General features: G+C 50.2%; 2 protein-coding genes across 2 annotated transcripts in view; one reads left to right on the top strand and one right to left on the bottom strand.

Annotated features, from left to right (window-relative positions):
* LOC144102215 (caskin-2-like) overlaps nt 1-25,263 on the top strand; it is a 186,225-nt gene that overhangs the window by 56,825 nt on the left and 104,137 nt on the right. The window contains exons 2-7 of the mRNA XM_077635527.1: nt 3,136-3,187; nt 3,287-3,384; nt 18,457-18,602; nt 21,369-21,464; nt 21,858-21,988; nt 23,321-23,429. Of these exons, the coding sequence (XP_077491653.1) occupies nt 3,136-3,187; nt 3,287-3,384; nt 18,457-18,602; nt 21,369-21,464; nt 21,858-21,988; nt 23,321-23,429 (632 nt within the window). The remainder of the gene's footprint in view (nt 1-3,135; nt 3,188-3,286; nt 3,385-18,456; nt 18,603-21,368; nt 21,465-21,857; nt 21,989-23,320; nt 23,430-25,263) is intronic.
* On the bottom strand, nt 6,543-17,501 carry LOC144101083 (uncharacterized). The gene is made up of 6 exons (XM_077634089.1): nt 17,204-17,501; nt 14,388-14,604; nt 13,056-13,135; nt 11,845-11,945; nt 9,764-10,071; nt 6,543-7,332 (listed from the first exon to the last, which is right to left on the bottom strand). The coding sequence occupies exons 1-6, from the start codon at nt 17,352-17,354 to the stop codon at nt 7,047-7,049; spliced, it is 1,143 nt and encodes a 380-aa protein (XP_077490215.1). The 5' UTR covers nt 17,355-17,501; the 3' UTR covers nt 6,543-7,046.

Raw genomic sequence — 25,263 nt, 5'->3', positions numbered from 1 at the left:
GGTTGACTCCCACGCTCTCTTTGTTTTACTCCTAAAAGCGCCGGCTTTTGGGGCCGGGGATGTTGGGCCCCGGAAACGGCCAGCCCTAAATCAAATCAAAGCAGGAGCGAGCATGAAGTTGTAAAGCCATCTCGTAGCAGAAGGCGATTGCCGACAAAGAGCCCCCCCCCCCCCCCCCCCCCCCCCCCCCCACCCCGGATATCAACAAGGCACAGGGGAACGAAACGCAGGGAGAGAAGAACGTTGGATGAAAATAACGGACGAAAGTGACTCCTCGGCAGAACATCACGACCCGTATCCCGATTCTTTTCTTTCTTTCCTGGTCTCTTTTTTTTTAATCTTTGATTCTTTCTTTTCCATCCGAGCTGAAGCGCAAATGTTTTCGGAGAGCAGAAGTGAAAGGCCAGCCCGCACCCAGCCGGTGCTGTGTTCCGAGCCCTTACATCGGAAACAAGAAATTGTACTCGCCTTTGAAAATGGGGATTGATTCTCCACGGCCGCTTTCTTCTTTAAACACTCCTAAGTGAAGGCGGGGTGGGCCGGGAACAGGACCGGGGGGGGTCCTAAAAGGGCGTACTCCGATCTCTTCGGTATTGATACTTTTTTTTTCCCTAGCGCGTATATATATAGTGTCTCTTTAACGTCGCGCGTGCATTGGCCTGCCATATCCCCGGCGACGGTTATGAATATAAATTTCCCCTTCCGTGAAGCGCGCACTGACAGATAGCTGGTGGCAGCAGCCATTCCTCTTTCTTTATCGTCTTCTGGCGTTCTGTAGCTCTCCTAGTCCCGCGCGCAGCACCTTCAATCTCTTCAGTTTCTTTCTCTCCGGATCTACCGGCATTGTTGCACGCTCCCGCTGACCGCGCCGCGAGCCGTGAATACCTCGGGGAGTGCGCGGTCTTTGGGCGTAAATAGGCGGCGCCGGGCGGCCGTGAGTGCAGACGATTATGATGGATTTTCCCGGCAGGCCGGTCGTCTGCTTTGACGTGCGGGCGTCTAAGCGTCTTCTGCTCTTTTTTTGCTTTTTTTTCAACTTTTCTCTCCCCCTGGTATCTCTGGAGTGGGTTTATTCGCATGCAGACCTCGATCGAAGGCTCCATTTAGTGCGTTTTTTTTATTTATAAAACGAGTGCAGTACGCTCTTACCTATACCTTGAGCGGACACACTGTGCTGCTGCAGCTATGAAATCGAGTGCTTGCCCTGAAAGATAGCGGACAGTTTCTGTAGACCTTGGTTCCTGAAAATAGCGGATTTTAATAACAGAAATAAAATTAAAGTCCTACCTCTTCAAGCATCGAAAGTGTTTTTGGATTTCCCAACGATGTAGTTTTCCATGAGGTGGGAATTCTTGATGACCTTGAATTGTTTATTTTTTTTTTAGTTTTTGCTTTTCTTCTAAGGTCTGTTTCGCGTCTGGGAAATAAAGTATCTGTAGTTAGTACTAAAGGAAACCGCCATTCACAGCCGATGGACAATTAGACAGTGGAAGTAACGCAGGGAAGAAAGACTGGCAAAATAAACTGTGTACTGAACAGGGCAGTATACTATAAAATAGCATAACATTTATTGGGCAACAACAAAAATAATAAACAAAAATGACGAGTTTAGAGCGAAAGACCGCAGGCAGTATTCACATAGAAATGCAGGAAATAAATAACAGCAGACAATATTGCTCAAAGCAGCATAAACATATTAATAGAGTGTAGATTTATGTTGCGGGACACACAATAACTAAGTAATTAGGTTCACATGTTAACTAGATAAAACTGACTCCTTCTTAAATAAACGGTACCTGGCTTGCTTGTTGCCGAAATTTGAATAATTCAAAAATGATGTGGTGCAAAATTAAAGGCATTGTTCACTGGGATTAGTTATGACTTTGGATAGTAAGCAGTGCAAAACGTGTGACGTTGGTGCTCGTAAACATACTGGGAAGAAAGATTCTCAGCATGAATTGACGATAAAGAATGTTGAAAAATGGAACACCTATATTATAAAGGTATAGTGCGGAGAAGGGTAGATCGTTTGGTTCAGTGAATCAAATGCGCGATGGTGACTGTCGAGGGGAGGAAGGTACAGTGCGTACCACTTGCGTTTGAAGTTTTATTAAAGGCCAGATGTCAGTGTTGTAAGAATTACCCCACGATGGGATGTGCACAGTCTAAAATTGTTGTGCACAAATTAGTTGTACAGTCAAACCTCGTTATAACGAAGGTGTTTATATCACAAGGATGAATATAACGAAGGAATGACGATTCACCTTGGAAGCTCGTCCAACACGGGCTATAACGAGCTAACAGCTACAACGAAGTAATCTCCACGGGCCCCTTTAACTTCGTTATAACGAGGCTTAGCTGTTTATAAAGTGTAATATGTTTGTATGTTAAAAATCCCGAGCTTTAATTAGTGCGCGTAACCCATATTGAATGTTCTTGCAAGTTGCAGCTATATGAGAATGAAAATATGTGAATGTCACTGAAAACACCCAGGAACGAAATCAGGTCTTGAGACGAGGTGAGAATAGAATTAACGTATCGGCTAATATTGGAGGGACAGGTGGCGTTTTTTTTTTTAGGAGAGTGGAAAATATGAAGAGAAGAGTAAAAAGTTTGTTTCTAACCGGTCAGTGCGACACCAATGCTCTAGAGAAATGAGGTCGCTTTGTAAGTTATACGTGAGGGAATTAATGACGCGCTGAAAGTGATACGATAGTATCTACACATAATATGATACTGCAGTGCGTTAGAAAGAATGGCAGGTCATCAACGTAGAGCACAAACAAAAGAGGGCCCAGAACAGAGCCTTGTGTAAGGCCTTTGTTAATAACTTCTATTAATAAGTAAATATTGCGGACAATAAACCTTCCATTCTATTCTATTCTATGTTAGACGTCTGGCTATTCCAATAGAAACGATTTGCTTGCTCATGGCCACGAAGAAAGCTATTCAGGACCATCAAGAAGGTACCTGTGATGTACCACGTATGACTCAAGTCCTTGAAACTGGATGTTATGGTCAGGTGAATTAAATGGTTTGCTGAGTGTCGTGCCTTATTAGCCCTTGTGGTAAGAGTGTCGTTTGGCGTCGTGCGTGCAGCAACTCACGACCTCCCCCTCTCCCTCTTCTGCGCAGAGATACTGACCGGCGAGCGGAGGATGCACGTGGATACGCGGGACAGCGACGGGTAAGCAAGCAGCCGGGCTGTTGTTGCCCTTGTCTCTCCGCCCCCGGTGGACGGAAGCAGTACTGAAAGAGAGACGGGGCTTTTCTCTTGCGGGCGCAGCATGTCCAGCCTCCACCAGGCGGCGCTGCAGTGCTCGGTGGCCGTGATGCGGCTGCTTCTGGACCTGGGCGCCACCGTGGACCTCAAGGACGCCAGGGGTGAGCTCGGCCGCCTCTCTTGCTTTGCTGCTGGGCTGGCTCGCTTTGGGCGTTTACATGCATGAGCCTGACAAAAGTCGGGTCGAGTAGGCTGTCGGGTGGAACACCGGTCGTCGGGCTCATGCATACTCTAGGGGGTCGAGCTAAGTGACCGTCGAGTCGAGCTGGGCCAGCCCGACTGCAGGGGGTGGGTTGAATTGGCCCGGCAAACACCCTCTAATCTCTAGAGTGTGTTGGCCCGGCCCGGTTGGAAGGAGCATGTATACGCTGCCGCGTCGGCTTAGCGCCTCCTATCTGGTCTGGCTGCGCTGTTGTTGTTGTTGTTAGCCTATCAAAAGATGCGCAGGACCTGGACGTTCCTCCTTCTCTTCTAGCATGCGAGCGTGGTTTGCTTGCTCGATGTAAGGGGTAGCGGCAATCGCTGTCTGACAGAAAACTGGTTCATATTAACACGGTCGTGTCGGGATGGTCAATCCGACATCTGGTGCGCCCCGATTCGACCCGCTGCTGTCGGGTTCATGTAAACAAGGCTCCTGTGAAAGCTGCCATATATGGTTTTGATTTCCTGTTTCTTGCAGTGCACACTGTCACACGAGCACTTAGGCTCCCAGTGGCTTCGAATAGGATTGAACTCAACGCGCATCCTGCGTTCCTACTGAGGTCGATTTCAATCGCGATTGAGTCCGATCCCGCTGAGCACCGAGCCGGTTAGAGCTCGGTGTTAAAACGCAGGACCGAGCGCTAGCTGACTCTTAGCTTATAAAATTTCAAGTCATACTCTGCTCTCGCTCGTGTGTTTCTTTTTTATGCGAAGCATAATAGGGACACTACTTAGCTCAACCATAGCCCAGCCTGACGCGGCCGCGACCACCAAGGCTAACTCCCGCTCCTCCCGCTAGGGGCGCTGCAGCCGAGCACGTGGTCTGACGTCACGCCAGCTGAGGAGAGACGGGGCTCAACTCGCGCGGCCGCGACCACCAAGGCTAACTCCCGCTCCTCCAGGAGATTGCTAAACAACGAAGAGACTAGCCTGACTTACGGGCAGGCGATACCGAATCCCTTTCACAAATCTATTATGCTTCGCATCCTAGGCTTAACCTTAGCTAAGCCAGGCCATTTTTTTTTCTCGTTCTTGTCCCTTTAGCTTAGAACACTTTAGGTCCTTTACTGTGAACATTTGTAAGGCTAATCCCACCAGCCACTAACACCAACCTCCCGAAGTCTCGGTCCGTGGCCGTCTCTGCGTTGTGCGATAATCGAAATGTGGCCGTGACGGCTTGAAACAGGCAACTGGTGCTCAGCAGTCGAAACTCCTATAGTCGCTGAGCTGTCTTGGCGCGACGCTAGATCACACTGATTACCGGACACGCCGCTGTCATCAGTCTAACCACGCTAACTCCAGGACGAAGGCCTCGACCGCCGATATCCAGTTATCCTTGTTCTGCGTAAGCTGCGGCCGCCTTATCCTCGCAGAAGAGTTCCTGATCTCATCTCCCTCGCACTCATCTTTCTTACACGTTCAGCCTTGCCGTTTTTCAGTCCCGGCCGCGTTTCGATGTAGGCGAAGCGTAAAAAGCGCCTGTGTTGCTGTGCGGTGTCAGTGCTTGCTAAAGATCCCCAGATGGTTGAAATTATCCCAGAGCTCTCTACTGTATGTATACGGTGCCTCTTTCTCTCCCTTCTTCCCTCACAGCGCGGTTGAGGTGTCCACCGAGTGACACAGTTGCTGCGCCCTTTCCGCCTCCTATAAACCAATTCTCGCTGCGATTTGCTCGATATAAGTGCAGCCCTATTCGTCTGGCTCCGTGTTTTGACCGCATGAGTGAACACTAGCGGGATTCCAATCCGGTAATCAGCTGCGCTTTATTCTATTTAGAGGAACAACACGACAGGCGACGCAGGAACCGGGTTTGTGTTCGCGCTGTTGATATATGGTTGTCCTGCTGCCTTCCGCTCATCGTAGAGTAAGGTACTCGTCAGCAGTTGTCACATATAAGAGCGTAATACAGTAGAATCTCGTTATAACGAAATAATGGATTTAACGAAGGAATGACGGTCCCCCCTGGAAGCTCGGTCAACACTGGCTATAATGAAGCTACGGCTATAACGAACTAATCGCCGGGCCCCTTCAGCTTCGTTATGACCAGGCTCAACTGTAATTCCGAAGAACTATGAGATATAGAAAAACAAAAGTTTATTGCATTGGCCTGGTACGAAATTGCTTGAGGAAAACGCAGGTTCTGGAAAGCGCTACACGGCGCAATATGGACGGACAGTTTCGCGCTCCGAATCGTCAGAAATAGCTGCGGTAACGTAAAGTTAGACTAAAAACCCACGCTCCTGACGAGCAGAACCAGAACACGAGTGACTCGACGCCAGCGCCGGTGGTTACGCGCGTTTCAGCCGTTCGGAGGTGGTGCGGAGCTAACTGCAGAGTTTTTCAAGAATGGGGCTTTTCTCGCGGCGGACCTCCTAGTTCCCCTCGTGTCCGGTGTCAAACATTAATCATGCAGTAAGTTAACTGAGATAGTGAAAGATTAAGATGATTTAAAGATTAAAATGATTGAACCTCGGGCTACCCGCTGCGGTGGCTCAGTGGTTAGGGCGCTCGGCTAATAATAATAATAATTGGTTTTTGGGGAAAGGAAATGGCGCAGTATCTGTCTCATATGTCGTTGGACATCTGAACCGCGCCATAAGGGAAGGGATATAGGAGGGAGTGAAAGAAGAAAGAGGTGCCGTAGTGTAGGGCTCCGGAATAATTTCGACCACCTGGGGATCTTTAACGTGCACTGACATCGCACAGCACACGGGCGCCTTAGCGTTTTTCCTCCATAAAGACGCAGCCGCCGCGGTCGGGTTCGAACCCGGGAACTCCGGATCAGTAGCCGAGCGCACTAACCACTGAGCCACCGCGGCGGGGCAAGGCGCTCGGCTACTGATCCGGAGTTTTTATGGAGGAAAAACGCTAAGGCGCCGTGTGCTGTGCGATGTCAGTGCACGTTAAAGATCCCCAGGTGGTCGAAATTATTCCGGAGCCCTCCACTACGGCACCTCTTTCTTCTTTCACTCCCTCCTTTATCCCTTCCCTTACGGCGTGGTTCAGGTGTCCAACGATATATGAGACAGATACTGCGCCATTTCCTTTCCCCAAAAACCAATTATTATTATTATTTAATCTCCGCTCATTTGGGAACGCCGCGCCGCAGCTGTGTTTGAGAATATTCCGTGGTGGAAGCATTCCCGGCATTCCTCGGTGGATGAGGCGCAAATGTTGTTGTTGTTGACCTCACACAATGGCACATACCCACAAGGGGGATTGGCCATAACGAGGCGGTGACTATTTAAATGACCAGTTGCATGTGGCAAGCATGGGATGACCTTCCAAAATTTGCATCGCACAGTTTCCGTAGCCGAGGTGGCTGCAGTGAGAAACTACAGAGTCACGGGTACAAAAACGTAGCGCTGAAACGACAAGGACTGAGAAAGACAGACACACACAGCGCCATTTTTTTAACAACAGTCGAAAGATCCATAGAACACGCCAAAGGGCCTGTTGTACTAGAAATGCAATCAAGAAGTGTAGACGCTCGGGCTTGCTGGTTCATTTCAAGGGTAGAAAACGTAGTGCAAGTCACGCCGTCACTTCACCGGGGTCAGTCCTATACGGCGCCGGTAGCTCGGCCAGCGTTGCCGTCAGACTCTGCCGCTCCGTCGGCGACGCGTTCTCGCAGCAGCCTCAGTATGTCGATCTGGGCGCGCGACTTGCGCTCGTCGTCCAGCGCCCCCATGAGGTCCCGCAGTCCCAGCAGGAAGAGCGCGTCGGCGTCGTCGGCGTTCACGCCTACCTGGGGCCTCCTCCCCGCGTTCCTTCCGGTCGCAGATTCCGCCGGGGCGACCCCTGGTGTAGTCCACGACGTCACCGTGCGGACGGTGGCCGTCAGGAACCTGCAGTCGTGAGAGGGACGCATTTGCGAGGGGCCCCACGCACACTTGTCAGGTTGGCGAGTTATCGCACGCGACGGGCAGGCTGCTCTGTAGTGAACATCTCCGTTAGAGAAATGGTCTATAGACAGTCTATAGACTTCTTATAGACTCTATTGCCTTCCTATAGATATTTCTTTTTGTTTATTCATAGTCTATAGACAAAATTGTATGGCCATAAATCTATAGACTGTCTGTAGACTGTCTATAAGATTTGTATTGCCTATAGACTGTTCTCTATGGTTTATCTATAGAGAGTCTATATGGTTTATAGGTAGTCTATAGACTCTGAAGAATTTTTGCAAGGGCTGAGCCCAATTACACGGTGCTTCCTGGCGCGTAGGTCCCTCAAACGGAGCGAAGAAACAAGGTATCCTTTTTTTTTTACAACTGCTCTGTGCATCGTGATGACGTCATAGCGCAGCCGGTACTCAGAGAGCCACCACTCGGGAGACTCGCCATTGTCAACCGCCACCAGCTTTAAAACAGGGCCATTTTTCCTGTCATTACGCGTACTAAAATAGTGCCTTGGGCGGTGTTTATGCAGATTAGTGGTGGCACCGTGGGCGTGTTTCCGCTGCGGCCGGCGTGATATCATATCCGCCGCTGTCTACGTCACCGGCAATCCTCGACCAATCACAGATGACCGAATGAAATTAAAAAGAAATGAGTCGTTTGCATATAATACAGTCTCAGGTCGGAGTACACTGAGTAAAGGGTCATTATTATTATTATTTGTGGCGCTGAATGTGCCGCACGGCATGAAACGTGATGCCAGTAATGAACGTTATAATATACGTCACAAAAAAGCATGCAGCCTGGCTGTGCAACAACGCGGCGTCTGTAGCAGAAAATAACAAAAAAGATCCTCTTTTAAGTCTTAAAGCTGGCGTGTGGCCTATCAGGCACACCGACACTGAGAGCTGTAGAAATTGTCTTCCGAAGAAGAGGTGCCGTAGTGGAGGGCTCCGGAATAATTTCGACCCAGGTGGTCGAAATTATTCCGGAGCCCTCCACTACGGCACCTCTTCTTCCTTTGTTCTTTCACTCCCTCCTTTATCCCTTCCCTTACGGCGCGGTTCAGGTGTCCAACGATATATGAGACAGATACTGCGCCATTTCCTTTCCCCCCAAAACCAATTATTATTATTATTTTTAGAAATTGTCTGTAGTATACGAGCACTTTTTTCTGGTGCGCACCAGAACCCCCGCGTATATGCGGGTCCCTTAGCACTCAGCCCTGAGGAAGTGCAGCCTCTTTGGATGGAAATAGGACTGCCGAGAAAACCGAGGGAGGCGGATAGGGTCAGCTTGATATCGACGAGGCGGTGTTCGGGGGGGGGGGGGGGGGTGCAGCCCTTTCCTTCCTCGGTCCTGGGATACGTTTCTGATGAGAATCCAACCCGCGAACTCCGGCTCAGCATGCAGCTGGGAGAGCCACCGCGTAGAGCTCTCCGATCCATTCTTCCCTGCGGGACTCTCCCCTGCTGTTTGCGCAACATGGACCGACGTCGTCACCCCCCCCTCCCCTTCTTATCTCGTGGCCTCATTCGCCGCGCGCCGATGTTGACTCTGCTCGCGACGGGTTTCATTGGAGCCCGCGCGCTCGAGGGGTCCAGCCGTATGAAGGTGGCCACCGTATAGCATATACGCGTCGATACGACAACGGCCGTATACCATCGCTACGTATTGGCACATGTCGGACTGTGCGCTCTTCTCCGACCCTGCACCGAGGCCTCGCAGTATGCAGGCGCTCTTTTCCGGTGGAGTGCTCAGGGCATGCGTGGCCAACCAGCGGCTACAAAGCGGCTTCACTCCGTCTTCTGCAATGACGTGGTTGGCACCGACCACCAGATGAGTTTGCGCGCGATACGCCCCGTCAGATGCGGTCCTTCTGTGTTCCGCAGCGATCGCCCAAGAAAATAATAAGGGAAGGGTAATGATGAAGATTATGATAATAATAATAATACATTTAGTGCCACCATAGATAATTACAATATTCATCAGGTCCCTCTAACCCAATAACGATACAGTTGAACCTCGTTATAACGAAATGACAGATGTAACGAAGGAATGACAATTGCCCTTGGATGATCGGTCAACAACGGGCTGTAACGAACCTGCGGCTATAACGAAGTAAACACCGGACGCCTTCGACTCCGTTATAAGGAGGGTAAGCCGTAGTGATAGTAATGACACTAATGTCGCCATTTTTCGGATGACAACTCGAAACTCTTTTTTATGATCCGAATTAGTCGGCATTATACCGAACGCTGAGCACAATTTTAAATCACAAGAAGCGTTGTCCATCTCGTGCAGCAGCACCGACTGCGCGGAAAACAGAGTGAAGTCCAGTTGTGCCGCGTGTATCATCTATCTAGCTGTGTGTATGTACCTGCACAGCGCCGACTCGAGGTCAGCGCTCTTCTGCGCCTCTTCTTCGCCTCGGTCGTCCTGTGTCCAGTGGGCGTCTCCCTCGCGACGACGTCGTCGTTGCCCCTGGTCTTCGCTGCGGGTATTATTTCGCTCGGTCCCGCGTTCCGACCCTCCTCGATGAGGCGGGACTGTCGGTACCACTGGAGGTACCGCACTGGGTGGTCGGTGGCGCCCCCTGCCGTCTGTGGTGCCCTCGCTTGTTGGTGCTACCGTAGGCGGCGCCGTGGCGGGAGATCCGGGGACCCTTGCGCCTCCGTCGCTTAAGCCCTTTGGGAGGGAAGAGGTTGAGGGATACACAGAGGTAGACGTTGTTGTGATATGCACGACACGCACGCAGGACACTTAATTAAATAACCGCCGTCACAGCTGTTCCATTTCTCTGTGAGTTGTATTAACAAATAGGTTAGAGTTCTGAGTGATACGAATGTACGGCGCAGCTGAGCGGGGGTACTACTCGTCGGCAGGTGCAGTATGTTCCCGTTGTTCACAGGATTCGTACAAACTACGGAACACAAAAGTTAACATATCAGATTCCTGACTTCTTGAATAAGCACGCCATGGTTATGAATATTATTACTGACAGTTCTTCAGCTCTAGCCTTTAACAGAAACATAAACACATTTTTTTAGCACACAATTTTGACTATTTCCTTTTTTTTCTGGGTTCCAAGTAGACACCAGATGGTTTTTGTTGTGAATGTTTTATTGTTCCCGCTTGTTTATTTTCTCTGCCTATTACTGCATGCGATTTATATTGGCTGTTTTGTTTCCTCGCAGTATGACTTAGCCCTGTATGCTATGCTGTATTAATGTGTTCCTTTTATGTTGATCGAAACTTTGTTCAACGATGTGACTGTACCTGCTGTTGAGTGATGTGTTTGGGAAGGGGGGAAGGGGGCCGACACTGAGTCAGGCATTAATTTGCCTTTATGTCTGCCTCCTAGGCACCTATTACTGCTGCCTGAATAAAATGACTTTGACTTTGACTTTGATTAGCTCAGGTCAGCACTCGCGAATGCCGCTTGCGTGGCGCCATCTTTCCCCCTCTCCATTACCTTCCTCATCCTCTTCGAGGCTTCAGCGACGGCCGTCGCAGTAGTGGCTGCAAAAAGCACCGGCGGCTAAGAAATTCAAACGTCCCGCGCGTGCAGTCCTGCTAGTGCAGTTCACGCGGCTGGGCCTCATCATATTCGTGTCGACGCACTTCTGCAGGATTGGCCAGTTATTTACAGCACTGATGCTTTTTGGAGATCGAAAGGCCTCTAGTCAATGGCAATCACTGCCATGCACCCAGTGCACAGTCAGCGTTGCGAGTCGTGCGCTTTTAGTTCGGCAAGGCCCGCGGTGTTTCAGAATAGAAGGGTATACTATACATGTATAAGCGCTATGGCAGTAATCTGTTGCGTGTGGGAGGGAGGTCCGCATGCCACGAGTTTTTGCTGTCCGCCCGGAGCCTACCCCTCTCCGAAGCCTTTCCTATGACGTCACTGCGCCTTACGAACACATCAGGGCTCTCGCATTCTTTCCATCCCTCGCCGTCCTACCCTCCTCTTCAGCTGTCCTCCTCGCGCTTTTACGGTTACACCGCCTTCATCGCCGTCCAACCCGTGAATGCAGCATTAACAGCTGCGCTGTAAGACTGAAATCCAGTTATATACATGCGTGAAACACTGGATGGTAATGATGCAGAAAACTCATCCCTACTGATTGCCTACAGAAGCTCATGCATTCTGTCGGCCTGTTATCTGCTTCTTCTTCGTCTGCTACTTCTTCCTTTTCTTGTTCGCTCACCTGGATAACGTGTATAACCTACCCTACTGGAGATACGCGGCAAGGTGTGCAGTCTAGATGTGAGTGGTCGTTGCTGTTATCCAGGTGTCCTTGGACCTGGATTTTTATCCAGGCAAGCTCTGGCGGTGTGGAGGCAAGAATGGGCAGAAATATGGCGTGCAAGGCCTAGAGTGCATTTCTCCGTCCAAAGTTCAGACCGCCAAAGCAGCTGTTTACGTAAGGCGCATTGTGTATGACCATGCATAGTCACCGGGTCGTCGACGTCGCTGCTGCCGGGGTACACGTCGAACTCCAGGTCCACCGGAGAGACGACCTCGCCTTCCCGCCGTCCCGCGCCGACGTCGTCACTCACTGCGCATAGAGTGGAGAGCAAACACGAGCCCTGAGGCTCTCCGGGTCCAAGTTTCGCCAATGTTACATTTTGCAATGTTGTTTTAGGAACACGGGCCAGCCCAGCTGAGAACAGAAAGGGAACTGCGTGTATTAAAGGTTCGAGGTTAAGTTTCTGTAACGTAGGTGGCGCTAGCTGGCTGGGGCATAGGTTAGATGAGAATATGGCGGATAGATGGCGCGACGGGAAGAGTAGAGACATTTCTGCAGTGGCAGCCAAGACAACTCGAGAGTCGAAACGTAATTTGACAGGGTTCGGCCACGCTGTCCAGCTGGTATTTGCACTGCACACGCCTGTGCATTGCGCGGCTATTATGAAGATCCCAATGGGCACCGAGGGAGGCCTCTTTTGAACGCCCCGCCTTGGCACAACGTTAACGCGCGTATGCTGCCATGAGTACATAAATCATTCAAGGGTCTTCGCCTAAGTCCGGTATCCGTCATCGGTATCCTTAGTGCGGGCTTTGTTTGAACGGTCTTTGTTATTCTCATCTTGATTTCCTGTTCGATCCGGTTGTCATTTTTAAACGAATTTACACATATTGTAGGTCGTTATCCTGGCCCAAGCAGCAGGAGTTGCGCTAACTGTTTACCGATGATTATGCATCAATTCGTTCAGCAACAAGTTTTACTTCGGCAGCGGTAGCATAAGGAAGACTCAAGCGCCGTCGCAGTAAGGAATAGTGGTTGCCAAAGTACGAGTAATCAATACAATAAAAAACAGCATTCCACCCAGTAAATGCTGGTCAACTCTAAGCAAACAAGAATAGGTGCTCGAATTCCTTTATAAAATCATGAGTTGAAGTGATCCATTGAAGTGTGAATTCGTTCTTTTTCCCTCAGCGGTCATACCGCTTCTTTTAGGAATTTTTTTTCTACGAAATATTTTCTTACCGCTTCTCATTCATTGCTTTAATTGCACCAAAACCTCATACAGCCTGGTGGCACTTCTCGAAGTTTAATTTTTTTTTTTTGCTCTCTGTCTATACTGAGGAAGCACTTATACGTGTTCTATGGCTTCCGCGGCGGTGACACAAGCTTTCGCGTCACTTGCCAAAGTCATGGACTCACCGAGCGCTGGTTCCGTGGTGTCCGTGTACTCGACGCAGTCGGTCCCGTTGGCGTCCGCCTGGATCGAGTCTTGCAGGCGCCTGTACGTAAGAACGTCCGAACGTGCAGCGCTGTACAGTCGTCCTCACACCTGTCTAGAGCGCCCGAACTCCGTGCCTTCTGCGCCCCTTAGCGTGCAGAGCGACATCTAGCGGCAGCGCCTGTTTCGAGATTGTGTATCTCCTAGTATGGTCCGAGCATCAGACAGGCGCAATCTCGAGCCAGGCGCAGCCGCTAGATGTCGCTCTGCGCGTTAAGGGGCGCAGACTGTACAAGGGTGCACGTGTTCACAGTGGCGGGTCGCGGCGGTCGGAGAAACAAGCCTCAAAAGTGGGCCGACTTGTTTTCCCGCCTCGCGGCTTTCCCAAAAAGTCATGAGGGCAAGTGACGAGGTGGTAGCGAGGGAGTTTACATAAGGAAAGTGCGCTGAACCCCATGTTTTCTTTCGACGAAAGAAAGTCCAAGAAATGCGTGTTTCAAATGGGGCCATCCGCCTGCTCAAGCCAACCCGTAATTCCGACCCACTTGGAGGGGGAGGCTGCGAACACGTGGCCGAATAATTCGACTGCAGGCAGGAAGGCGTGCAAGCACAAGAACAGCACGAACTGAAAAGGGCGCAGGGGAGAGACCGTCTCGTCCCTTGTCTCCCCTTGTAGGCACACATTCTAGACACGAATAAACCTACATGGGAGTAAAAGATTGGAGGGGACAGTTAAGCTCCGCCCTAAGGATATGACGCGATGACGTATGCTGGTTAATTCCCATATATGCTAAAGGTCATTCTCTGCTTTACATTTATGGCTCCCTGGGAGTCCTTATACCCCTCCTGGCGCAGTGGTGCAGCGGTTAAGCGATGCGCCACAGCCCTGCGATGGCAGGTGCTGCCAACGGTGGGGTTGGTGCGGCCCGGGTTGCTGTTCCCGAGCGACCAATCATTAACTTAACTCTCAGCTGCTACCGTGGGCAGTTCGCTCACAATCCGGTGGACAGGTTGTGATGGCGCCGCAAGGTCACGTGACCTATTTGTGCCACCTACCTCCTAGGTTGCTCTCTGGGGACCGCCTGCCTGAGCCACGCTAGTGATTTTTCGCCCACAACGCCGACACCGGATTTCCTGGAGAACGGGGCCTCTATCGGTGTCGTGTTAAAAGGGAGTAAATTGTCCCCTTTAAAAAAGGGAGTGCCCTAGAGGACAACTTACTCCGTTTATGTTTAGAGTGGCGTAGTCGTCTGCGGAGCGCGGTCAGTTGCGAGCAGCGTACGACAGCCGACAACGTGGCACGTACTACGTACGTTCTGGGCCTGATGTGGTCCCTGAGGAAGTCCAGCCTGCGGAACAGGGCCCACTGGGAGCGCGCCCGGATGAGCGTGCCGTCGGGCGCCCGCCGGGTGCCCAGCCGCACCTCGCGCAGGTAGCGGCCCCGCAGCGTCTTCCAGATGTGCTGGCAGTCCATGGCCGACACGCCGGCGCTGAAGAACCGGGGCTTGGAGCGAGGGGGCGAAGGGGGAGCTGGTGAGCAGAGAGAGAGAGAGAGGGAAACAGCTCACGGGACGGTTTTCCCTCAGGCGCTGGCTGATTGGTGGAATGATATGAACAGGGTGATGACGTCAGGCCTGGCTGCCACTGCGCAGCCAATGATCGAACAAAGTGATGACGTCACGCGTGGCTGCCACTGCGCTGCCACTGATCTAATAATGGTGACGTCAAGCGTGGCTGCCACTGCGCTGCCGCTCATCTAACACAGTGATGACGTCACGCGCGGCTGCCACTGCCACAGTGGAAACACAGTGATGACGTCACGCGTGGCCGCCACTGGTCTAACACAGTGATGACGTCAAGCGGGCCTGCCACTGATCTAGCACAGTGACGTCGACGTCACGCGCGGCTACCGCTGCCACTTTGCAGCCACTGATTAAACACAGTGATGACGTCAAGCGTGGCTGCCACTGCCTCTGATGTAACACAAATGGCCGCAGTAACATATACAGTGATTGGGCGGATTCGTAGATTCGCATCAGGGTCCGGATTACGGCTTCCGCTTAGTTTCGGTTGCGCAAGTTGGCCCTTGCCGAGGGGTGGAGACCAAAGTAGAGCGGCCATAATGTGACCGTGTCGGAGCCGTCTGCTTCGTTCGTATGTATATATACAGTTGAATCTCGCTATAACGAAGTCGACGGGGCCCGGTGATTTTTTCGTTAGAGCCGTTGCTTGGTTCTAACGCTACGCAGCCTTGGTTGCAACTGTCCAAAAGTAACCGTTTGCCAAAGTTGCCAAAAGTAACCGTTTGCTTCTCGTCCGTATAGTGGCGCACGCATGCCACTCTTAAAACTCTAAAGCTCTCAAGTGACTCTAATTTAGTCCACGGTAGCTATTTTGGTTGGCTTCGCCGCACGGCTCGCGAGCGTGCAAGGAAAGACACTTCTCTGCATCTAATACTGTAGGGTTAAATTGCCGAGTTTTGGCCGCAATCTTACGTGATTAACACTAGACGAGACCTTTGTGCGCCAGTGGACCCAACTGCGCCGATAATTACGACCATCTTAGCCGACTAGCGGCCCTCCTACGCTGACTCGAATCCGGCAGTGTTAGATGCTACTGTAGTCGGATACAACTCGAGAACGCAGCGGCTTCTCCCCGTCACAGGACCTCCTTCCAGCCAGTGGCGTCGGCCGATTCTCATGACCCTGCTAGTGTGTCAAAGCAGGGAGTTACAGATGAAAGGGGATAATCCATTCCCTCTATGGTCGAGGATGTATAATAATAATAATAATAATAATAATAATAATAATAATAATAATAATAATAATAATAATAATAATAATAATAATAATAATAATAATAATTGGTTTTTGAGGAAAGGAAATGGCGCAGTATCTGTCTCATATATCGTTGGACACCTGAACCACGCCGTAAGGAAAGGGATAAAGGAGGGAGTGAAAGAAGAAAGAGGTGCCGTAGTGGAGGGCTCCGGAATAATTTCGACCACCTGGGGATCTTTAACGTGCACTGACATCGCACAGCACACGGGCGCCTTAGCGTTTTTCCTCCATCGAAACGGAGCCGCCGCGGTCGGGTTCGAACCCGGGAACTCCGGATCAGTAGTCGAGCGCCCTAACCACTGAGCCACCGCGGCGGGTCAAGAGGATGGATCCCCTTCTCCATATTGGCGCCGCTCCCTGGATCCACCCCCGACCACAGAGGGCAGGGATTATCCCCTTTCATCTACCACTGCCTGCTTTGTCCCACTAGCAGGGTCATGAGAATTGGCCGACGCCATTGGCTGGAAGGGGGCCCTTTGACAGGAAAAGGCCGCTGCGTTCTTGAGTTGCATCAGACTACAATCGTCGGCAGTGCGCATATGCGCACAAAAGGAGACGAAGTCTTAAGTTATGACAGTAGCAGTGGAGCGCTTCTCTCGGAAAGTGGAGTTGGAATCGTTGTCGCGAGCGCGGCGCGCGAACGCAGAGAATGGCACGAGGGAAGATGCACGATGCGCAGCCATTTGAACAAGACGTACCACTCGCGCACGCAAATAAAATATAAATAAATACCCATACGATGCACCGCACGGAGCGCGGGATTGGTTCGCAAAACATTTATTTCGTCACAAGGCAAAATGCAGATGATCCGTGCTAGGCGGCTATCAGTCCAGCGGTGACAGCGACCTGAGTAGCCCATTCAGTGGCCCGCGTTTGAACGCCCAGGTCTGAGCTGACCAACACGGCCTCCCAGTGCCCGAGAGTAGGAACTTGCATTAGAGATTCCGCTGGCGCCTCCTGTTTACACTTCCACAATATGTGATCGTAAGTGGCTGTTTCGCCACATAGTGTACATTCCATGTCGTAAACACTGGGCTAGAATCAAAATTCTAACCGAGCGCGGGATGTAGCAGCTGTAACGAAATTTAAATTTTCCTCTGTTTGCGGAATTGCGCGCGGCCGCTCCCTCTCGTTGTAGCAGCGAAAACGAGCGATTGCGAGCGTGGCCTTTGAGACGGTTGACAAAGCAAGCAGCGCGGCACCGCAGAGGCAACCGGTGTGCTCATCACTACGCTGTGCTCACTCGACCCTAATTTGAAACTATTCAGATAAAGGAACCGTCGGCTTACCGGCCGCATTTACGGCATCGGCGATGTCCTGCCAATACGATTCTCGTCTGCGCTTGCTCCATCGGCCGATATGGTCGGAGTCGTAGAGGCAGGGACGCTTCTTCACCTCCCGGGCGACGCAGCTTTGCAGCTGCAACGAGTCCTGCGTCATGGCTTTTGTAGGCGTCGAACGTAGGTCGATCAAACCCCGCCTGCTAACAGCCACTGTTATCCCATTAGCCCGCTCGATGCACAACAAAACACACCGAACTATCGTGAGCGTCAGGCCGTCGCCGACAGCGTCGCGCGCCAGCACGCTCGCGTCTAGCTTACTGGCTTCAACGCTAGATGGCGAAACCAAAGCGGGCGGGCGTCGCCCTCTCGTGGCGGTCGCGAAAACTTGAAGCGGAGGAGGACGGCTGGTAGAGCGCGGGAAGGTTCAAACTCATTATGTGGGAGCGTGCCTTCCGATAGCACTACGCGCAGCGTCCGCGTTTCGTTTCGCTATCGCGGTTGTCGTTTAACCAAAGAGATTTCCTTTGCAGTATTTTGGAGTGCATAGCTTGCATTAGGATATCGTAATAATGTGATGACGACCCGTAAACCAGTTAACTACATGTCGTTACTATTGCATCGTTCTACCGTTTCGCACAAGTCGTCAGGCAATTCGCAGACGTAATTCTTTTATTGCCCAGTTGAATCTTATTAAAATGAATTCGTGTGATCGCTGACATCTTAAGCGTGCTTTGTGTGAGTGGAATGCTTTGAAATTCGCTTTATTTCAGCAGTGTCTCGTGTGCATTCCTGTCCCGTTCGACGCATTCCTCTTTGCATACTCTCGCCATTTTTGCCGTATTTTCAGGTTTATAAGGGGGATTTGTTTTCTTTCTGGCTCGCAAACGAAGCACAAATGGTCGAATGCTAGTGGAAGACGGGGAAAATTTAGGGTGAGCGAATAATGTGGCGCGATTTCTCATGTACAAAAACCGCTAATCGCGTGCTCCAAGTAAGAACCAGCCTCCTCTCTTTTTATCCTGCATCGATCACTGTCTGCCAACACCTCCCCCCCCCCAAGTCCCTTCCTTCTTTCTGTCTTTTTTTTGCGTTCTAATAGCATCTTCGCGTTCTTGTCCCCTTTGTGTTTTGTTCGTGGTGTTGCTATAATATTCTCGATGTTCGCAACTACGAGGTTTGAGTTCCCGCCTGTGGAGTGATGTCGATATCGATGCCCATACAGGCTCAGTGTACCCATCGGTGTCTCGTTCGCTGCGCAGGCATGCGGCCTCTGCACTACGCCGCGTGGCAGGGCCAGGCCGAGCCAGTACAGCTGCTGCTGGAGTACAACTCGTCGGTGAACGACGCCTCGGGGGCGGGAGACACGCCGCTCCACCTGGCGGCGCAGCACGGACACGTGCTCGTGGTGAGTGCCCTGCGCATACTGGAATGGATAGACAGATATGCACGGATATATGCACGGATAGAGGCATGTATGTACGTAGACGGGTTGGAAGATAGAAATAGGTGGATATATAAATAAAGGATCGATGGATAGAGAGAGAGAGAGATGGTTGTGTAGGTCGATGGATAGATAAATTAGTACACAGATATGTTGGTATGTATATGCAGATAAAGACAGGCGGATAGGTAGATAGATGTATAGCGGAGTAGATAGGAACTAAACGCGTAGAAATATATCAGTCGCTTTATACGTGGATATATAGTTCACAAGATAGAAGCTTAGTTAGACGTATCGATGCGTGGCAAGTTGAAGAGACAAGTAGCGCGACAGGCGGCCTGGTGTATGGTTCTTTAGACAGGTAGATCGATGGACAAATGGATTTTATGATAGATAGGGAGGTACACAGATAGATGGGTAGGTAGATATATGGATTGACAGATAGGTTAGGTGAAATGTGAATTGTGGATGGGCCGATACAGATAAGTGGATAAATTGATGGGGGGTAAAGGGATGGATGGGTAGATCAATCAATCAATCAACTTTATTCAGCATTTTTTGTCCTGAAGAACAGAAAAAAAATGCTAGGTTAGGAGCAAAAAGCCACAAACTCAGTAGCTTGACAAGGCTCCCACCCTTAATTGACAAGGCCAACAGACTGTCACGTTATTACACACACACACACACACACACACACACACACACACACACACACACACACACACACACACACACACATATATATATATATATATATATATATATATATATATATATATATATATATATATATATATATATATATATATATATATATGCAGGACATAGAACCAGCGAAAAAAAAAGTATGCAATGGAATGTGCAGTAAGACAGGTGCTATATCTGAAATAGTTTTGATGTGAGAAATGAACATGTATCTGTGTTAACTCGTCGCAGACTATTTATACATATGAAGATTACAATTCAACGCACAGAAAATGAAAGAAACATATCTAGCAGGAAAACAAAAAAAAAAACAAAAAATTGCGTCAACAGCTCCAAAGGGTCAAATATAATCGGGTGTACACAAGTTCACATAATAGAAGCAGGAAAATAGACGATGATAAAAAGATACAATACATCCGCAATACAAAAGCAGTTTGTGTCGGAGAAACATAATTAAACTCATATGTCTTCAAGAATAAGGTATTTCTGCCACTTGTATTTGCTAAGGTTATGTATATCTATATTTTTATTTTGTAGGAAATTCAAATATGTAGGCATGTGGTACTGCAGCATGTGCCGACCCTGATTAGTGCGGGAAGAAGGTATAGACCAGTGTTCTCTGTTTCTGAATATGTAGGGCACTTCTAAAGGTCGATGTAAATTACATAAGTTGAGGAAAGTTTCGTTGTTAGTTTGAACACTGTGTTTGTACTTCATAATGAGGTTAAGTTTATGTATGTGGTGTATGGGGAGTACATTAAACGAAGCAAAAAGTTCTCTTGTATGGGCGTCATATGAGGCATTTGCTACATGACGAATTGCTTTCTTTTGTAATAGCATCAATTTGGTAAGGTTGGATTGAGTTGTGTCCGTCCATACAAGACTGCAGTAGTTAATATGGGGAGCGAAAATTGAATTATAAAGGATTAACTTAATTTTAGTCGGAAGCATCGTTCTAAACTTACACAGTACGCCACAAGCTCTTGCCAGGTTTCCTGCCACGCGTTCCACGTGGGCATTCCAGTTTAGATGTTGATTGAACGTCACACCCAATATTTTTATTTCTTTAACGACTTTTATTTGTTCGGAACCGAGTTTTATGTCGATATCCCGACTGATAACCTTTTGTACAGGAGTAAATAATATGGCTCTTGTTTTAGCAACGTTAATTTGTAAACTATTTATTTGAGTCCATTGAGAGAATTTTTCAAGTGTAACATTTGCGAAATCAGTGAGTTCTTCAATACTGGCTGACTGGAAAAAAATGCTTGTGTCGTCTGCATAAATGATGTAAGATGCAAGTGTGCTGGTGTTTACTATATCATTTATGTAAATATTAAATAAATAAAGGCATAAAGGCAGGGAGAGAGGGACATAGATAGTGGATGAGTTGGTCGATTGAAAGATAAACATAGACCTGTCAATGTATAGGTAGATGAATAGACAGATCTATGAATAGATCGATGGACGGACGGATAGATAAATAAGCCTAGATAGATGGATAGATAGATAGAAAGACAGTAGATAAATAATTTACATAGATGATGAGCAGATGAGTAGGCGTGGGCGATTTGATATAGAGCCGGAGGGTAGGTTGATATGTACATTAATAGACCTTGAGAGAGAGAAATATAAATTAATTTGGGTAGATACAAATACTGACAGGCGGAATGTTGATAGATGGGTAGGTGGATAGGTATAGAGGCAGACTGGCGGATAGAATGATGAGTAAACAAACTATTGGAGCGAGGTGGGCAGGCAGACAAATACGTGAGTAGATAGACTGATAGAGATGAGTGGGTTGGTAGATAGGCAGGAAGAAAGAGAGGTAGACTGATAGATAGATTGACAGGTATAGATGGATAGGTATAGAGACAAACAGACGGATGGGCAGACAGATATGTCCTTCCCCTCCTCCCTCCGGGGGCGCGGATGGTGGGTAGTATGCGGAGTAGCAAAGAGTGAGGATTTCCGACACCCGAGCAAAGAACATCGTCATCTTCGTCCCCTTTCTTCTCCGGGCAGATCGAGAGGCTGCTGAGCTACCACGCCAACCCTCTGCTGCGGAACTGCGAGCACAAGACGCCCCTGGATCTGGCCTGCGAGTTCGGGAGGCAGAAGGTACGTCGTCCCCATTTGGAGCACGTCTGCGCATGCGCGCCTCTCCTCCTCCAGCTCATTTGGTTGAAAACAAACCGCCAGCTCCTACTGCGCATGCGCAGTTCACGTTAGTTACAGGCGCATGCGACAGATGGCGGCAGCTGTCAAGCACAAACTTGCCACTTCACAGACATGTGAAAAAGGCGTGGCTCTCGGGTAACGGTTTTGGGGCGCTTGGATGAGGCGCGGTCGTGCACCTATGTAGGCAGGAGGCGCTGCGCGTCGCGGGAGATTTCGCCTCAATCCAAACCATGCTCCTTGTTGTTAGCCCTATGCTTTTCTTTGGAGGTTACTTGGGTTTCTTTCAAGCTGTTCGTAGACTACAATTGTTCTACCCTGAACCGCATGCCGCAGGCGGTGGAGGTCCTCCTGCGCAACCCCAGGTGTCGCCAGCTGCTGTACGAGAGCAGGCAGGACACGCTGGACAACGAGCGCACCACGTGCCTCCACCTAGCGGCCAGGAACGGACACACGAACGTGCTAAGGTACGCGTGTTTGTGTGTATGTGCGTGTGCGTTGGGTGGGTAAGTGGGTGGGGAATCACAAGAGGGCAGTGCAAAAAACGGCAGAGAACACAGCAGAAACACGGAACACAAGACGGCTGGGTGTCGCAATAAAAGGGTCTTGTAGTTGGCACCGAATACAAAACCATTTCTTTCCTTTATAAGGGGTCGCGTTTGCTGTCATTTTAGACGGCTACGCTTGTAGGTTGGGCCGAGAGGGAAAAAAATTCTGTCATAGAATGCGGCGACACGATCAGCACGTGACCATAGCCGGTCTGCTTTTTATCTTTCTACATCGTTGGAAGACGGCAGGCAGTAACGGTTGTTGCTCGGAACTTGCTGGAACAAGCGGTCGGGTTCATTGTCACCATCCATCTGCACGTAGTTCTCTCTTACGGAGCTCTTTGTGTTCAGCGGATTATTTATGCGTTCATGTTCGCAACTATTTCATTTCGCTTCAGGCGGGGTAATGAAATTACTGGTGTGCCGTCAGCACAGACATTAAGAAGCGGGAAACTTGCGTTCGAGTCATATTGATTGCATCTTTTAAATTTGAAGTAATCACATGGCCAATGTTTTTTCACCTCACCGATGTCCTGTGTGTAGTGTGAATGCTGCTGTAGTCTGCGTCGTAATCGCCGTCCTACATTTTACACCACTGGTGCACCGCACGATTCCCTGTGAATGATACAGTCAGGTACAACTCAAGAAAGAACGAAGCGGCGAGTGCCCGCCAATTGAGGGCCTGCAGCCACTGGCATCGACCGGTTGTCGTGACATCGCGGTCAATCCGCTTAGTCCCTGGTTAATCCCCTTGCATTAGCAAGTCCCACGGCGTTAGTTTACCCCGTGGGTGGGGATTAACCACGAAGTCACGAGAACCGGCCAGCGCCAATGGCTCCATGGAGGCCTCCTTTGAGGGGCCTCGCCTCTTCGTTCTTTCTTGAGTTGTACTCGACTATAGGTCGGGGGAGATTTTATAGGTAACTCATGGGAGGGGGGAAGTGGGCAATTGGGGGGATAAATCCGCGCCTCAGTAGTATTCAGAACACAACATCGTACATGGTACCATAGGGGGGCGATTGGTGGGATAAATCCGCGCGTCTGTAGTATTCAGAACACAACATGGTACATGGTACCATGGTTTGGAGCATGGTAAAGAGACAGCCAGTTCTTTCTCCTGTATGAACCGCAGCCAGCAGTAATAATTTAAGCTATGGGGTATTGATGACGTCATGTGATGGCTTACCGCGGCTGAGCGCGTCTATAATTCCGCCCGGTCTTCTAATCCTGTGCCCCTTTGTCGAACCGCAGGTGCCTCCTGGCGGCCGGCGCCGACATCAACCGGTCCACCCTGCGCGGCACAGCGCTCCACGAGGCAGCCATGCACGGCAAGCTGGAGGCCGTGCGTCTGCTGCTGCAGGTGCGTATACAGTGGACAAGGCCTCCACTTCTGTCTGCATTCCGGGACCACAAAAAGCGCCCGACTGATGATTTCGCATCGTGCATCCCATGCCTGGACATATGGCCAGCAGAAGCGAGAAGCCCCGGATGGCTTCCCATGTTCCTGGTTGACGTCTGTACACTCTGTGCACAGACACGCCTATGGGGGGGGGGGGGGGGGGGGTAGAAATTACAGAATTGCGCTCAAGTCTGCTTATGAGCGGAAATGCGGACGTTTAATAATAATAATAATAATTGGTTTTTTGGGGAAAGGAAATGGCGCAGTATCTGTCTCATATATCGTTGGACACCTGAACCGCGCCGTAATGGGAGGGATAAGAGAGGGAGTGAAAGAAAGGAAGAGATAGGTGCCGTAGTGGAGGGCTCCGGGATAATTTCGACCACCTGGGGATCTTTAACGTGCACTGACATCTCTTTTTCTCCCTACCCTTTTATTTTCTTTAATTTGTGTTTTTCGCTTTAATCTTGTTTTTATTTCATTTTTTATTTATGCTTTTTATTATTTGTTTTATTTTATTATTATCATATTCTACTTCTATTCTACTCCTTTTCAGTTGGTGCAGTTTTAAGCAGCTAATACTGACCATTACTGGGTAGCATTTCGCGTCTTCCCGCCTTTGATGACGTCACACCGTTTCGACCAATCGCCAGTTTCGTAGTAACCTCCGTGTCCCCCTTAATGAAGCCGTGACAGGCGGGTGTTAACACAGCCGCGTACTCGCCCGCTCAGCCGTTGATTCCACGCGTCCCGGGAATCGTGACACACACCTGAGACACCTGTTGCGCGCTCCAACAGGCAGACAAGGGCGCCCGGTCTCTTCTGCTGGCTTCACCCTCTCGCGTGGGCGAGACGCTACCGGGCGCACCCGCCATTTCCTCTGCTATCTTCTCCCAGCGCGCCGCCTGGCGTGAAGCGGCGGCGACTGTTGTTGTGGGCCGATCTAGCGCATCCGAAACTACCGCCCGGTTACTACGCTTACGTCGATCACCTGGAAGGGGGGGGGGGAGATGAAAGTGGCCCCAGCTAGAGAGTCGTGGCTTCATGGCGATGGCCCCGTTGTCTCCGCGATGTCTGCTACAGAGGCTGTCATTAAAAGCCCATCACGGCCGGCTCTACGGGCCTCTGGCGAAGGCCAGTGGGCGGATCTATCCAGCCCTGTCGCGTCGTGTAGTCTCGCTTTTTCTCGGAAATACCCGTTCCAGGAGACACGCTCATCTGCCGCTGTCGTATTGTCGCCGGGCATATATATCGGCTAGCCCGATTAGCCCCTTCGGTTGCAGCTGTACCATGTCATCCCGTTTAAGAGGACCTTGGCACGTGAAAATGTATTCAGAGGCTTGCGCGCCGGATTTTTGGTGGACCTAATTTTTCGTCCGCACTTTGCACCTTACCTGGATAGCAGTAAAGGTCCAAGATAACCTGGGTGACATATCTTGCACGTCCTTTTCGGCAGAAACAGACCAAGAAATTTTTCCTGGCGTGACGGCCGCTTCAACGTCATCATCGGCCTGACTACGCCCACTGCAGGGCAAAGGCCTCTCCCCTGTCTCTCCAATTAACCAAGTCTTGTTCCAGCTTCGGCCATCTTACCTCCGCAAGCTCATCAACCCACCTAACTTTCTGCCGCCCCAGAGGGTTTGGACTGCTTATAAGACAACACAGGGGACTAGGCTGTTTACTTCGCGCAAGCGAGCCCTGGAGTCCGTGAAGTGTGGCGGGAACGCGGCCGAACCGAAGACCTGAGCGTACAGATGCCAAAACGGTCCTGTGAGGCGCCCAACCGCGGGCACTC

This window comes from Amblyomma americanum, chromosome 8 (genome assembly GCF_052857255.1).
Source record: "Amblyomma americanum isolate KBUSLIRL-KWMA chromosome 8, ASM5285725v1, whole genome shotgun sequence".
Taxonomy (NCBI): domain Eukaryota; kingdom Metazoa; phylum Arthropoda; class Arachnida; order Ixodida; family Ixodidae; genus Amblyomma; species Amblyomma americanum.
The sequence above is the reverse complement of the archived record's forward strand: the minus strand, read 5'-3'. Positions and strand labels throughout refer to the sequence as shown.

Bases quoted from the DNA above. Each gene is read 5' to 3' on its own strand.
- LOC144101083 (XM_077634089.1), bottom strand. From the start codon at position 17,354: ATGACGCAGGACTCGTTGCAGCTGCAAAGCTGCGTCGCCCGGGAGGTG. The intron at 10,072-11,844 runs GTGACTATGCAT...TCCCTCCCAAAG, and splicing joins GCAGCGACGTCGACGACCCG to GGCTTAAGCGACGGAGGCGC. The intron at 7,333-9,763 runs GTACATACACAC...TCACGACTGCAG, and splicing joins CTCGAGTCGGCGCTGTGCAG to GTTCCTGACGGCCACCGTCC.